At 40.7% G+C, this 16,203-nt stretch overlaps 1 protein-coding gene across 6 annotated transcripts in view; it reads left to right on the top strand.

Annotated features, from left to right (window-relative positions):
* Myot (myotilin) overlaps positions 1-3,952 on the top strand; it is a 43,233-nt gene extending 39,281 nt beyond the window's left edge. For 5 of the 6 annotated variants that reach the window (XM_029471773.1, XM_029471775.1, XM_029471772.1 and 2 more), the window contains 3 exons: positions 2,342-2,507; positions 3,032-3,165; positions 3,334-3,944. In XM_029471773.1, the coding sequence (XP_029327633.1) occupies positions 2,342-2,507; positions 3,032-3,165; positions 3,334-3,506 (473 nt within the window). In that variant the 3' untranslated portion in view covers positions 3,507-3,944. Of the gene's footprint in view, positions 1-2,341; positions 2,508-3,031; positions 3,166-3,333 lie in introns of all 6 variants that reach the window. The other variant, XM_021151058.2, reaches the window with a different exon arrangement.
* Positions 3,953-16,203: the final 12,251 nt, after the last annotated feature.

Here is a 16,203-nt window from a genome sequence, read left to right on the forward strand (position 1 = left end):
AGTTCCTTGATCCACTTAGATTTGACCTTAGTACAAGGAGATAAGAATAGATCAATTTGCATTCTTCTACATGATAAATGCCAGTTAAGCCAGCACCATTTGTTGAAAATGCTGTCTTTTTTCCACTGGATGGTTTTAGCTCCTTTGTCAAAGATCAAGTGACCATAGGTGTGTGGATTCATTTATGGGTCTTCAAGTCTATTCCATTGATCTACCTGTCTGTCACTGTACCAGTACCATGCAGTTTTTACCACAATTGCTCTGTAGTACAGCTTGAGGTCAGGCATGGTGATTCCTTCAGAGGTTCTTTTATTGTTGAGAATAGTTTTTGCTATCCTAGGTTTTTTGTTATTCCAGATGAATTTACAAATTGCCCTTTCTAACTCAGTGAAGAATTGAGTTGGAATTTTGATGGGGATTGCATTGAATCTGTAGATTCTTTTCGGCAGGATAGCCATTTTTACTATATTAATCCTGCCAATCCATGAGCATGAGAGATCTTTCTATCTTCTGAGATCTTCTTGAATTTCTTCAGAGACTTGAAGTTCTTGTCATACAGATCTTTCACTTCTTTAGTTAAAGTCACACCAAGATATTTTATATTATTTGTGACTATTGTGAAGAGTGTTGTCTCCCTAATTTCTTTCTCATCCTGTTTATCCTTTGTGTACAGAAAGGCCACTGATTTCTTTGAGTTAATTTTATATCCAGCTACTTACTGCACTGAAAGATGTTTATCAAGTTGAGGATTTCTCTGGTAGAATTTTTAGAATCACTTATATATACTATCATATCATCTGCAAAAAGTGATATTTTGACTTTTTCCTTTCCAATTTGTATCCCCTTGACCTCCTTTGTTGTCTAATTGCTCTGGCTAGGAATTCAAATACTATATTGAATAGGTAGGGAGAAAGTGGGCAGCCTTGTCTAGTCCCTGATTTTAGTGTGATTGCTTCAAGTTTCTTTCCATTTAGTTTAATGTTGGCTGATCTTCAATAACAACATAAATAATAGAAAGCCAGCATTCACGTTGAAACTGAACAACACTCTACTCAATGATAACTTGGTCAAGGAAAAAATAAAAAAAGAGATTAAAAACTTTTTAGAGTTTAATGAAAATAAAGTCACAACATACCCAAACTTATGGGACACAATGAATGCATTCTTAAGAGGAAAACTCATAGCTCTGAATGTCTCCAAAAAGAAACTAGAGAGAGCATACACTACCAGTTTAACAGCACACCTAAAAGCTCTAGAACAAAAGGAAGCAAATTCACCCAAGAGGAGTAAACTGCAATAAATAATCAAACTTAGGGCTAAAATCAACCAAGTTGAAACAAAAAGAACTATACAAAGAATCAACCAAACCAGGAACCGGTTCTTTGAGAAAATCAACAAGATAGATAAACCCTTAACCAGATTAACTAGATGGCACAGGGACAGTATCCTAGTTAACAAAATCAGAAATGAAAAAGGAGACATAACAACAGAACCTGGGGAAATCCTAAACATCATCAGATCTTACTACAAAAGGCTATACTCAACAAAACTGGAGAACCTGAATGAAATGGACAATTTCCTAAACAGATACCAGGTACCAAAGTTAAATCAGGATGAGATTAACGATCTAAACAGTTCCATTTCCCCTAAAGAAATAGAAATAGTCATTAATAGTCTCTCAACCAAAAAAAGCCCAGGACCAGATGGGTTTACTGCAGAGTTCTATCAGACCTTCAAAGAAGACCTAATTCCAACTCTCCTCAAACAGTTTCACAAAATAGAAACAGAAGGTATTCTATCGAATTCATTCTATGAAGCCACAATTACTCTGATACCTAAACCACCTAAAGACCCAACAAAGAAAGAGAACTTCAGACCAATTTCCCTTATGAATATCAATGCAAAAATACTCTATAAAATCCTTGCAAACTGAATCCAAGAACACATCAAAACGATCATCGATCAAGACCAAGTAGGTTTTATTCCAGGGATGCAGGGATGGTTTAATATATGGAAATCCATCAATGTAATCCACTATATAAACAAACTCAAAAACAAAAACCACATGATCATCTAGTTATGTGCTGAGAAAGCATTTGACAAAATCCAATACCCCTTCATGATAAAAGTCTTGGAAAGATCAGGAATTCAAGGCCCATAGCTAAACATAATAAAAACAATATACAGCAAACCAGTAGCCAACATGTTCGGTATTTTATCTAACAGTAAAAAGGTTTCCACTTCTGATGTTACTTTTTAAAGCTTTAATATTAATATACAAATTTCATAAAATTTTAATTTGGCCTAATAGCATCTTTATTGATTTCCTACCAATATCCAGCAAAAGAGCATAAAAGAGCACCGATGTTTATCTTCAAACCACAGAGTAAGAAAGTTTTTGAGGGAGAGACTGTGAAGCTGGAGTGCCAGATCTCAGCTATCCCTCCACCAAAGCTGTTCTGGAAAAGAAACAATGAAATGGTCCAGTTCAACACTGATCGGATAAGGTGAGACAAGACTATCTTGACTGATGTATATATAGGTTCGATGAATCTAGTTATGCTTTATTACCCACACTACAAATATAAATTACACAATATGTATTTAATACATACTTAAGACAAATTCAAGTAATCCTAAAAATAATACAAAAAAAAAGAGCCTAGAGTTCATCTTTTGTTGGCAGTAAAGAACCATGACTATACAAAATAAATGATGTAGGAGATTAAAAGGGAATTACTTGGGGAAGCAAGAGAGAGTGTGTATGAATTTCCTAGAGATCCAGCCTAGGGTCTTGTGCATGCTAGACAGATACCCTTCTACCAAGTTATACTTCCACTCATAGGTAGGGTATCTAACTTTGGAAAAAATCAATAACTACATGGCTTTGATTAGACACAGTCTTGGAATTTCTTTAACAGCCTTGTCTTATTAGTTAGATTCTATAAGATGGCAATATCATTTAAACTTTCACCCCAGATGAAAAAAATTTTAATTCCTGACCCTTTGTTTTTTGTCTGCTTCTTTCCAGCTTATATCATGACAACGCCGGAAGAGTAACTTTACTGATAAAAGATGTAAACAAGAAGGACGCTGGATGGTACACAGTGTCAGCAGTCAATGAAGCTGGTGTGACCACGTGTAACACAAGATTAGATGTCACAGGTATGTCACAGAGCAACCCAATTTAACCGGGAAACTGAGAAACATCTGGCTCAGAATTGTGTGACGTATGGGAAATGTCCCTGCAGAATCATTTTCCCACCATATCTGTCAGTGACTGCTAAGTTCAACTGGAATATGTTAAACCACTCTTCTTTTTATTTATTTCAGCCCGTCCAAACCAAACTCTCCCAGCTCCTAAGCAGCTGCGTGTTCGACCAACATTCAGCAAATATTTAGCGCTCAATGGGAGAGGTTTGGATGTGAAGCAAGCTTTTAACCCTGAAGGAGAGTTTCAACGCCTGGCAGCTCAATCCGGACTCTATGAAAGTGAAGAACTTTAATAACTTTGCCCACAGGGAAAACACAACTTCCCTACAACCAATATGTCTGATAACATTGTGGGAAAAAAAGTCCATGGCTATATTAACAAATTGTGACTTTACTTAGGTCGTTTAACTAACTCACATTTAGAATGTTATTTACCCTCTGACTCTGGCCCAGCCTGTATTCCTCCGACCTGTGAAGCCGACAGTAAACTAAGTATATGAGTTTGTATTGTAAGAGACTGTTTTAAGATGCAGTGTCTTAACACTGAAGTCCTTTAACAACTGTGAGTTATGAACCAGAAACTTTTGAAACACCACTAATGCTTGCAGTAAAGTTTATGGGTATTGCTTAACAAACATTTATTTACCTATTTTCTCTTATAGGAATACTAACATGATATAGATTATCTGAGTGTTCCACAACTTCCCATCCAAAGAGAATAAAAATTTGAGTAATTAAGACAGACTTGTCTCATCTTCACAAGAGTCTAGAATGATCTTCCGGATCAAACTTGTGGTTTTTATATGTGAAACAACACTCAGAAAAACCTGTGAATAGCAAATGCCAAAACACAGAAATGTTGTCATTCCCAGGGAGGACATGAAACTCACAACTCCCTCTGAAAATGCTTCCCACAACTCACACTTCAAAGGCAATCACAGTAACAGCAACCACAGTCCTCAGTTTGTGCACTAACTCAGTGGAGTGTGAACCATCTCCAAAGGTCATCTCTGAGTTGTGTGTATTTAATGGAAATGTCAAGACTGTTTGGATGTTTTGCCTCCTATGTTTTCCAAATCAAATAACGTACTATGTTGGGCAGTCTAATTTTGTGACGCCCCCGAGAGTGCAAGCCCAGGAAGATACAAATCCTTTCAGGAAACTATCTTAAGCTGGAACAATGGTGTTTTCTTCGCCATGGGCCACCAGTCCACTGGCTGCAGCCTTTGCTTGGTCTCTTCTGTTCCTTCCAGGAAAGTCAGTTTTTGGCCCTCACTACTCTATGGCCTAGTTTTGCTTTATATCTGCACATCAACACCATTTATCCATACCACTCTCCACTTCTTTCAGAGCAGGGACAAAAGTGGCTTTATCTTCTGCTTTCCAAATAGCTCAGCGATATGCTTCGTAGACTACCCTGGAGAGCTTGGGGCAGAATTCCATTTCAGTTTCCTCTTTTACCATAAGAATTCCTCCTGCTGGATTGCTAGATTTGAGTTTTCTTCACTCATAGTCTTTTTTTTTTTTTTTTTTTTTTTTTTTTTTTTTTTTTTTTTTTTTTTTTTTTTTTTTTGGTTTTTCGAGACAGGGTTTCTCTGTATAGCCCTGGCTGTCCTGGAACTCACTTTGTAGACCAGGCTGGCCTCGAACTCAGAAATCCGCCTGCCTCTGCCTCCCAAGTGCTGGGATTAAAGGCGTGCACCACCATGCCCGGCTCATAGTCAATTTTTGTTTTTCTGTTTTGTTTTGTTTTTTACAGGAGTGAGGGGAAGCTACTTTTTCTATAGTTTATTTACAAATCTTCTTGTCTTTGCCAAGTTTCTGGGCAAGATGTTGATCTGGGCTCCCAGGGCTACTGTCACTCTCCCATCCTGGCCACTCCTCATATAACCACTCCCTATTCTTTAGTGTGTTTATGGGTGGGACACACACACACACACACATGGAGATCAGAGGACAACTTAACAGGAGCTAGTTCTCTCCTTCTCCCATGTAGCTCCCAGAGCTGTGACTGAGGTTGTCAGGTTTAGTGGCAAGTATCTTAACTTGCTGAGCCATCTTCTTGCCCCAGCGACAACTCTTAAAAACAACCAGTTGCTACAAGTAGTAGGGGCAGCAAAAGGCCTCACAGCAAAGCTTGTGAGCTTTGACATCCATGAATATCACTGCCACTTTGGGGAAATGATTTAATCCCTTAGCACTTTGGCTTCTTCAAGCTCTAGCTGAAAATGGAATTAAACATACAATAAATGCTAATAGTTTTAGAGAAAAAGAGACCATTATAATGCATTATCATAACTTTTCAAGCCCAAAGTCAGAAGTTCATGCTCAGGTAAAAAAAGGCAGACGCCCCACCCCCTTTGTATGAGACCTACATTCTTCAGCATTCAGTTTTGTTAGGCCTGAGGCTGCCAGAAAAAGGAACCAACTAGAGAGCATTTCCTAACTGAATGGGAGAGTTTACTTGAGCATTTCCAAGTTCCTCCAGGGACTTCCTTTCCCTGGGGACAAGAACACTTCTTGTCTTACCCTCACTTGCTTCGTAAGATTTGCTTTCAGCAGAGTCTGTAATGCACACATAAAGTGGACGAGGGCATCTGGATATAAAGAGGAAACAGACCCTGAAGGGAAGTTAAAGCTGGAACGTCTAAGGAGAGCTCTGTCCCCAGACTTAATGAAAAACACGAAGAGGAAATAAAGTAATTACACTTTCTTTTTTGTGTAAATAGTTTATTTTTATTTTATGTGCATTTGGTGATTTGTGTGCCTGTGTGAGGGTGTTGAGTCCCTGGGACCTGGAGTTCCAGACAGTTGTGAGCTGCCATATGGGTGCTGGGAATTGAACCCAGGTCCTCTGGAAGAGTAACAGTGCCCTTAACCTCTGAGCCACTGTTCCAGCCTCAGGAACTACATTTTCTATATAATTTATTTTCTGAGAAAAATGCTGTTCCTCAATTAAAGGTAAATTATATCTTATAGTTTCTCCTAGCATTTACCTCTGACTGTTATAGTTTGTATATGCCCCCAGTTTATGACTAGAAACCTGGTCCCCAATGCAGAAGTGTTAAGAAGAGGGCCTTTGGGAAGAGATTGGGTGATTGGGAGTTCTTTTGGCATTATTGATGCTACAGATTGGTATACTCAATAATTATAACTATATACTGAGAACCTTGAGGCCCCAGGGAGTGGGGAGGCCTGGGGGAGGAGTGGAAGGATAAGGATATATATGAGAAACTCTTTGAACAAGAACATTCTGTAACCTGCCTGACAAAAATGAATATGTCTAAAGTGACTCCAGTGTCTTTCAGTCTGATCATCAGCCAACACCACAGAAATGGATATTTTTCCAGGAATCTCACTCTGGGAGAAGCAGAAGGCCCCAACCAGAAAGGAAGATTGTTGCCCAAAAAGAGATTTCACATGGTTCTTAGCACTTGTCCCAGTACAGTAAGAATCTGAAGCCCAGATAATGATGGGTCAATGGTAGGGTGACCACACCTTGACCAGGACTGCTTAGATGTGCATATCCTTGGCCTCCTATTTAAACTTTAACTTCACATTGGGACTGCAAAGATGGAGATGAGAGATTCACTGGATCTCTTTGCTTCTCTTCCCAACATGGTCAGATGGAAGAAAATCAATCTCTGTCTCTTCCTCCCCCTCTCCCTCTCTCTGCTCTCCACTATTATTTTTTATTGGTTATTTTATTTATTACATTTCAAATGTTGTCCCCCTTCCCAGTCTCTTCTCTGCAAATCATTCCCCCCTCCATTTTGCCTCTAAAAGGGTGCTCACCCACCCACCCAGCCACTCCTATCTCACTTTTCTAGCATTCCCCTAAGCTGGGAGGGAGATCAAGCCTCCACAGGACCAAGGGCATCTCCTCCCATTGATGTCAGATAAGGCCATCCTCTACTACATATGAAACTGAAGCCATGGATCCCTCCTTGTTTACTCTTTGGTTGGTAGTTGAGTTCCTGGGAGCTCTGGGGGTTCAGTTAGATAATATTGTTGTTCTTCCTATGGAATTGTAATTCCCTTCAGTTTCTTCAGTCCTACACCTAATTCTTCCACTGGGATCACCAGGTCAATTAGCTCTTTTAATTGGGTGGTTGAGGATGGGTGGCAGTCTTGGCATGGGACACAGATTGTCACTTCAAATTTTTTAATACTAATTCCTTGTAGTATTTTGTTAACCTAGGTAAACCTGAAAGTAATTGAAGTCTACATCAATAGGAAAATGCACTTGCCGGTATTAACTTTTAAATAGCAGTCAAAATAAATAACCAAAGCACAGTATAAATTAGTTAAATTGTAAATATATGCTTGAAGAGAAGAGAAAATGTACAATAGTGAGAAGAGAAAAACCAGCATTTATGTTTTGGGCTAGGAGATGATTGGTAAGTGGGTAAAATTCTCAGTCCTTTATCCCTTAGTAGGTAAAGATTGGAATTCCTATCTGGAGCATCCACAAAGGTACCAAGTGGGCATGTGTTGTGTGAGAGACTTTTCCTGGATGACGTAACACACAATTCAACTCACCCCAGAAAAGGAACACATAACAGACCAAAAGAAAGTTTGCACCAATGTCCAATTTGATGAAACTAGTGAGTTTTTATCCAGTTACTAACAGGAGTTTGGATGAAAGGCTACTTACAAGGGACAGAGAGGCCTCCTTCATCACTAGAATGCCCACCCCAGCATCAGTGACAACTCCTGTAAATTGCAACCCTGGATCTATTGGAACCCTCTGCACAGCTTTCAGGGAGCTGCTCTTCAGTCAGAACATCTCTGACTAGCTCTGTTTTCCCATTGGTCTCCACCACAGCAACTGCTTACCCTTTTTTTTTTCTTAATACTGTTGGCAGGGGTCTTCAAGAATCTTCCATATGGAATGCTTAATGAATTTGTGCATCATCTCTGCTCAGGGGCCATGCTCCCCCTCTTGGTGTGGTCCAATCTTGGTATATGTGCAGCAGAAGTGAGCACTCTTCCAAGTTTTTCTTCTCTGTACATTTGTGACCTCTCCTTCCCTCTTGGAGAAAATGTTTCACTATGGGGAAAGTGTTGCGATTCAGAGGAAGAGGAACAAGCCATACAACAGCAGGGATGGCTACCTGTCCTTGCAGCACTTGGGAATTGGAAACTGGAATAAGATGGTTAGCCAGAGTAGCATACTGAGACCATGCCTAAATATTTAAGATGGATCGTGATCAAAGAGGACACCTGACATTAACCTCTGGCCTCCGTGTACACATATGTGAACTTGTACTTTGCACGCTCATGTGCACCTGTATGTGCGAACCCACACACACACGTACATACACAGACACACATATATGTATGTACATATACACACACACACACATTCCTGACAAGCTATATATTAATGTGGCAAAAATATTTTTTAATTTAATATTTAATTTCAGTTGTTATCTCCTTCCCATTCTGCCCTCCAACAGTTCTTCATCCCATTCCTCCTCCCCTGTCTCCAAAAGGATGTCCCCACACCCACACACCCACCAGACCTCCCCATTCCCTGGGGCCTCAAGTTTCTCAAGGGTTAGGTACATCATCTTTCATTGAGGCCAAGCCAGGCAGTCCTCTGCTGTGTGTGTGTGTTTGTGTGTGGCCTTGGACCAGCTAGTGTATGCTCCCTGGGTGGTGGCTCAGTGTCAGAAATCTCAGAGGTCTTAATTAGTTGAGACTGCTGGTCTTCCTATTGGGTTGCCCTCCTCCTCAACTTCTTCCAGCCTTTCCCTAATTCAACTACAGGTATCCTCAGCTTCTATCCCTTGGTTGGGTGTAAGTATCTGCTTCTGTCTCAGCCAGCTGCTTGTTGGTCTTCTTGGAGGGCAGCCATGATAGGCTCCTGTCTGTAGGCAAACCATAGCAACAGTAACAGTGTCAGGTCTTGGAGCCTCTCCTTGAGATGAGTCCCAATTTTGGCTGGTCACAGGACCTCCTTTCCATTCAGTCTCTTCTCCATTTTTGTCCCTGCAGTTCATTGAGACAGGGACAATTCGGAGTCAGAATTTTTGACTCTGGGATGGCAACCCCATCCCTCTACTTGATGCCCTGTCTTTCTACTGGAGGTGGACTCTACAAGTTCCCTCTCCCAACTGTTGGGCATTTCATCTAAGGTCCCTCCCTTTGAGATTGTCTCTCCTCCTCCAGGTCTCTGGTACATTCTTGAGGGTTCCCCCACCTTCCACCTCCCAAAGTTGCATATTTCCATTCATTCTACTGGCCCTCAGGGCTTCACTCCTGGTCCCACCCCCACCCCCTCTCTAATACCGGATCATGTTCTCCCTTTATCCTGCCCCTTCCCCCACCTCCCTCCCAGGTCCCTCCCTCTGTCCTCTGGTTTCTTCTCCCTCCCTAGTGGGATTGAAGCATCCTTGTGTGGACCTTCTGGCTTGTTAAGCTTTACGAGTTCTGCAGATAGTATCCTGGGTATTCTGTGGTTTTTTGGCTAATATCCATTTATTAGTGAGTATTAAATACGTGAGAATTACATACAATAGAATATAGAATACTTGAACAAGAAATGGAGAGAGGGGCTACTAAACTTTTAGAAAGTACATCACAGTGTTCTTTAAAAGTGAGGAGCATATTTTATAAATGCTAAGGCTAAATCCATGCAGGTCTAGGAAAATAGTCTGAAATTCCCAGAATGGCATCCATAGATAGATGCTATTCATCTTATTGTGAGGACCAGGGCAGTTCCATTAATAAAACAATGATCTATTTTATCTAGGAAAACTGGCAATTGGGAAACACATGATAGTTTATCTGGGTTACTCTTTGTACTTGTTCTATCATTAAAAAAAAAAAGGTAAGGTTTGCATAGGTTAGAATTAACCAGTCAATTCTTGTGAATTATTGAATACCAAATTTGCAGGTTGCTGTAGAATGTCCAAAATGAATGGAAAGCATCTTCTGTACTTTCAAAAGAATTTAAAATCTAATTGAAAAAATAAGGCTCACAGGGAAACATGGGGGCCAATGTGAGCTAACTTGTATGTTTTGTGCATAAAAACTTAAAAAAACTGGAGATCAGAGAAGGCTGTGGCAGCACATGGCTAAGCTCCATGAGGTGAGATCTGAACTAGAATTGTAAAATGAGGAGAATGCATTCTGTTATGCAGTTGAAATATAAAAGCAAGATGTTCCTCATGTGTGGTGGTTTGAATACGCTTGTCCCAGCATGTAGCACTCTTAGGAGGTGTGACCTTGTTGGAAGAAGTGTGTCATTGTAGGCATGAGCTTTGAGAATCTCCTAGCTTCCTGGAAGACAAACCTTTCCTGGATGCCTTCAGATCAAGATACAGAGCCCTCAGCTCCTTCTCCAGCACCTGGTCTGCCTGCATGCTGCCATGATTCCTGGTATGATGATAATAGACTAAACCTCTGAAACTGTAAGCCAGCCTCAACTAAATGTTGTCCCCAATTAAATGTTATCCTGGAAACCCTGATTAAGACATCATGCTTGAAGCTGAAGAGATGGCTCAGCCATTAAGAGTACTTGCTGCTATTACAGAGGGCCTGGGTTCCATTCCCAGCACCCATATGGCAGCTCACAACTGTCTGAAACTCTAGTTCCAGGGGAATCTGATGTCCTCTTCTGGCTTCTCAGGGCACTGCAAGCACTTGATGCATATCCACACATGCAGGAAAAACATTCACACACATAAAATAAAATTATCTTTTTATATTTGAAAGTAAGGGTTTACTCGTTGCATTCTTGCTCTGGTCTAAGAAACATACACTTCCATTGAGTCTCTGCATTAGATTTAACAGAAACTTAACTTATGAAGTGTTTGGCCAGTGGGGAATCTAAAGGTTTCAGAACTCTGTACTTAGCCCCTTCCCTACCCCAAATTCTGAACAAGTAGAACGATAAAATGAGAACGAGGGTACTATCTGACCCATGAGAGCCAGGTGACACTTGGAGAGAGAGGAAAACCAGACCTTACTGAACAGAAACGACTCAGGCTTAGTAGCTGTCAGTGATTTACAACTGCCAGTGACTTGGAAAGACAGAACTAGAATTCAAATTCTCTTTCTTGCTTTCTGGTCTTGGTCTCTGCCTCTTCTCTGTGTTGTAGGGTCTCCTCTGTTTACATTACATGCACATAGCGATTATCCATCAAAACTCTAGGTATATTTTTCTTTTTTCATTTACAACCCATTTCTTAACATTTACATTGTAGGGTCACATACAAAAATGAAGTATAAAGACATATACTTTCTTTATCTCTGTCTCTCTGTCTCTCTGTCTCTCTCTATCTCTCTCTCCTGAAAGCAATTCAAATGCTCAGTAACCTGTAGTCTCAGTGAAGTAGTTAAAGAAACATAGATAAACCAGGAAGGCAAAATTGGGATCTCTGACTTAGCTGCTTCTCATAGAAGTTTAAACAAAGAGAAACTGGCAAGAAGGCATGGGGCCAGATGTTTAGATAGGAACAATGGGGAAAAAGGGAGTGGCGGGAGCACTATACAATATCCAAGCCATTGTCCATTTACAAGACGTCCAGCCTGAATGTATAAAGTTACTACTTTTTTTCTCTATGGCTTAAACGTATGTATTTCACAGATGTCCATTTTGTTGTTGTTGTTGTTGTTGCTTTTGTTCCTGCCAAGGAGTACAGCTGGCAATGCCCTAGACAAGCACTGGCACACTCCTCCCACCCCTTACATCAGCTACTCGAGAGCTTAGGGCACGAGGATAGCTTCAGCCCAGGATTAGGAAACAAGCCTGGGCAACAATGAGATTCAATTAGTAAGTAAATGTAGAAGGCCAAGGATGTAGCTCCGTGATAAAGTACTTGCCTAGTGTGCAGGTGACTCTGAGCTTGATCCTTGTCAACTTCTGAGTTTCTGAAACAAGGTTTTACTCTGTGATCCAGGAAGACCTGAACTTAGGACATGCTTGCCCCGGCCATACATTTTCTTCTGATGTGTGTGTATCTGTGTGTCTGTTTGTTTGTACGTATGTATGAATGAATGTATGTATGTGTGTATGTATGTATGTATGTACTGCAGTTTAGCATGGGATGTGATTTGCTCTGGAATTTTGAGAAGCATTTTAGAAGACTATGGAGATTCTCTCTCCCCTTCAGCAGTTGTAGGAACATAGAAGCATCCCAGCCACTCAGCCACCACAGAGAGAACAGTGGACTATGCATGTACAAAAAGTGAACTTATTTTGTGTTGGGTCACCATTTTGATAGTGCTTGCTAAAACAGCGTAACACCAAGACCATCTAATGGCAATATATTATGTGTCCAATAAAGTGAATGAAATAGGCAGAAACGGTTATATAGGGGATATAGCCATATATAAGATTATTATTTGTGTTTTTTTTTTTCAACATTGTCTCTAGAATAGGAAAAGCAGAGCCACTCTTTCAGCTCTTCCAGACTAAATTATACAAATAAGATATAACAATTTAGGGCACCACACGTGTACCAGACACACATGCAGGCAAAACACCCAAACACATAAAAAAAAAAAAAGATTAAATTAAACAACAAGAAGATATGACAACCACTATGATATCCAACTTGGATTGGCTCCTGAGCCAGAACCAAAGGTAGTTTCCTTTTGCTATAGAATATATTAATAGAGTAATTAGTGAGCTTTGAATAAATATATGGACTTATTCACTCTTATATCAACATCGAATGTTTGTAGTGTTAGAATTAAATGTGAGTCTGAACCAAAGATATGAGTTAGTAGTGTGTCTAATTTGGAAATGTAAAATGGAATGAGCACCCTCTGCTGGTCACAGAGATTCTTTGATTCAGAAATTGGTTGAGTGTAGACAGGGGAGGCCTTTACATGGAGTGGTGGTGTCCTGCACAGTTAGGGCAATCCAAACTAATGATCTTAGTGATCAGTGATTTGGGGAGTATTTCTTGGGTTTGCTTGCTGTTGCTGGGCAGGAATTCTTCTAAAGAATTCAGTATGAGGTATTATGTGACAGCCTTTCTTCCCATTTAAAAAGGCTATCGGTTAAGAAGAATCAGATCCAGCAACAAAGTCCACTCAGAGATTTAGCGTAACGGTGCTTATTTAGCTGCTGAGACTTTATGCAGCCAACAAGAGGAAACTGTTAGAATGAACTGCTTTGGAGATTGAATTTCTAGTTTTTAAATGAAGCCCTTAATTTTTTTTTTAATTTTTCCTCCTGTTTTTTTTTTTCTTCCGCATAAAAGAATGTTGTTTTAGCAATAGCTTAGCACTTTCTTGCTTCTGCATTTGCTCCGTTGACTGCTTTCCCTCTGTGCACACATCAGTGCCTGAGGGTAAGGTGCAATATGAGTAAGAAGGGGTAGATGAAGGAAAAGGAGAGAGTCTAGGACTTACTATTGTTTTATGCAACATATATTTATACGTATGCCTTTATTTAACACCGAGGGCCATGAAGGAGGAATGACAAACGGCGTTAGAATGCAGGCCACTGGTTACCACAACTACATGAGTAAGCCTCAGTGTGGCAGGGCCCTGAGGACTGTGTGTCCTGAATGCATTATGCTGCTATGGAGTTCGGCTCTACTTGCTGTCCTTGCATCCCTCTTAATCTAAGAATTGCATGAAACCCCTAAGGAGGCTTCTAGCCCCTCACTGGACAGTATTTCTGGCACTCAAAATAATAATGCTTGATTTCTTTCAGGCCTTGCTGCTAGAGCAGATTAATGATTCAGTCACCACCCTAGGAAAGGACTTAGAGAAGTGGATTGGCAGTAATGACCATTGCCCTTAGAAAACATTTCGGAAAATAAAATTGTTAGTGAAGCTAGGTTGAGATGTTTTTGTAAGACTCTAATGAGCCTTAGCTTCCCGGGGACCCCACCCCGACCCCTGAGGAACAACTCAGAGCTGGGGATCCATGCAAAAGCAAGAGGAATTTATTGTTCCAGCCTGTTGGGTTTGTCTTGCACCTGAAAGAGAGGTGGCAACCTCGGGCAGCCCTGTTTGGGCAGTTTTTATACAGCTTCCAGGGGTAGAATAGAGCAATAGCCACTAAGCATAATGTCATAATGTGATTAGCAGAACAGTGTGATTTTAAACTGATTGGTCCTTAGGGAATGAGGTAGCAAGAACTTTCCTTGTCTGTGGGTGTTGGGGGTGACAACAGTCAGTCCCTCCCGTGGTCTGAGGAATGTAATTACCCTCTCCCTTCCGGAGGGGAGGGGTCCCTATGTGTTCTATGACCTTTCTCTTCCGGGAGGGAAGGGGTCTGGTGGAATTTTCCAAAGTTCCTGAGCTGATGTTTTTTTCAGGTCCCTCAGAAAAAAATCTGAGCAGTTTCTCTAATCATTGGGTGACTTTGGCAGCAGCCCCTGCAGGTATCTGGATTCATCTCTGTCAGTGGCTCTAAGCACCAACCTTCAATGGCTGCCTGCCTCAGTTTACCCACCACTTGGATGTCAAAGCTGGTCATTAGCCATTTAATGCAGGTATTTGTTTTACATTTTAGTGTGCTACTGGGTTCTGAGGATCAACACCAGGAACTTTTATGTGCTAGGCAAACATTCTCCAACAGAGCTACAAAACCCTCAGTGTGTTGTTTTTACAATTTATATGTTACACTTATGTTCCAGTCACCCTTAAAATTTTCTTGATAATAATTCTTTATTACCATCCTCGACTAGCTTCCTTGGTGTAGCAGAGTTTTAGCAGAACCATTGTTTCTGGCATGAATCTAGTGTGATGGCACCTAAGCTTTGAAGTAACCTTTTGTCAGTAATTGTTTTCTGAGATTTTATGGGGTTATCCTTTTGAAGGATTCTTAGAGTCCTTGCATAACTTAGTCTCAACCAGGAAGTCTTAGATGGCTGAGAATTTCTAACGTGGTGGGGACTTTCATGTTAACCTGTAGATCAGATAAAAAGTTTTGGTATGGGGAAAATTACTTGCTAAGGGTGCCTTTTTGTGTAACAATAAAAAGAGCTTCTGTGTAATAATGAAAAGAGTTTCTAGGGGCTTCTAGGAACCAGGCATGGTGTTTCATACCTTTAATCCCAGTACTTGGGGACCATGGCAGGTAGATAGATCAAGGCTCGCTTGGTCTACAGGGTGAGTTCCAGGACAGCCAGACTACACAGATAAACCCCCTTGTGAAACAAACAAACAAACAAACAAACAAACAAACAGCGAGCTTCTAGAAAGCTGCCAGTGTTCAATCCCTGAGAAACTGATTCCCTGCTGCTGGGAAACTTAATTTCATCCTGCAATGGCTTTCTTTTCTTTGATCAGTCATCCCATATAACGCAGAACACCAACACCTTGTTATGTTATGTGTTTTCTAGGATTGCTGTCTTCATACTACTTGAACTCAACTCCTCTTCCAAGGCCTACTTCTTGTGAAATCTAAGACTGGATGAATGGACTGGATAAAGAGAACGGAATACTCCAGCCTGTGTTTCCCTCCATTATACCCAGAATGCTTTAAGCCTGGAAGCATTTTTGTCCTTGGGGAATTTGTTTAGCCAGAAGGAATGAATAAGATGCTTTGAAAATCTTTCTACTCCCTGATTGTTCTAGGCTCCATTTTGCTGTTAAATAGACAAATGGATGGAACTAGAAAATATCATCTTGACTGAGGAAACCCAGACACAAAGGAACACACATAGTATATTCTCACTGATAAGTGGATATTAACCCAAAAGCTCAGAATACCCAGGATACAACTCACAGACCATATGAAGCTTAAGAAGAGGAAGACCAAAGTGTGGATGCTTCAATCCTACTTAGAAGGAGAAACAAATTAATCTTAGGAAAAGGAGGGAGAAACCTGGAAGGGAGCGAGGATGGGGGAGGGGAAATGGGGGGCAGGATCAGGTATGGCAGGAGATGGGGGAGATGTACAGAGGGTCAGGAAACTGAATAGAGGTATGTAGCAGTGGGGTATGGGGAACTGCGGGTAGCCACTAGAAAGTCCCAAATGCCAGGGAAGCAAGACATTCCCAGGACACATTG

This window comes from Mus caroli, chromosome 18, assembly GCF_900094665.2.
Source record: "Mus caroli chromosome 18, CAROLI_EIJ_v1.1, whole genome shotgun sequence".
Classification (NCBI taxonomy): Eukaryota; Metazoa; Chordata; class Mammalia; order Rodentia; family Muridae; genus Mus; species Mus caroli.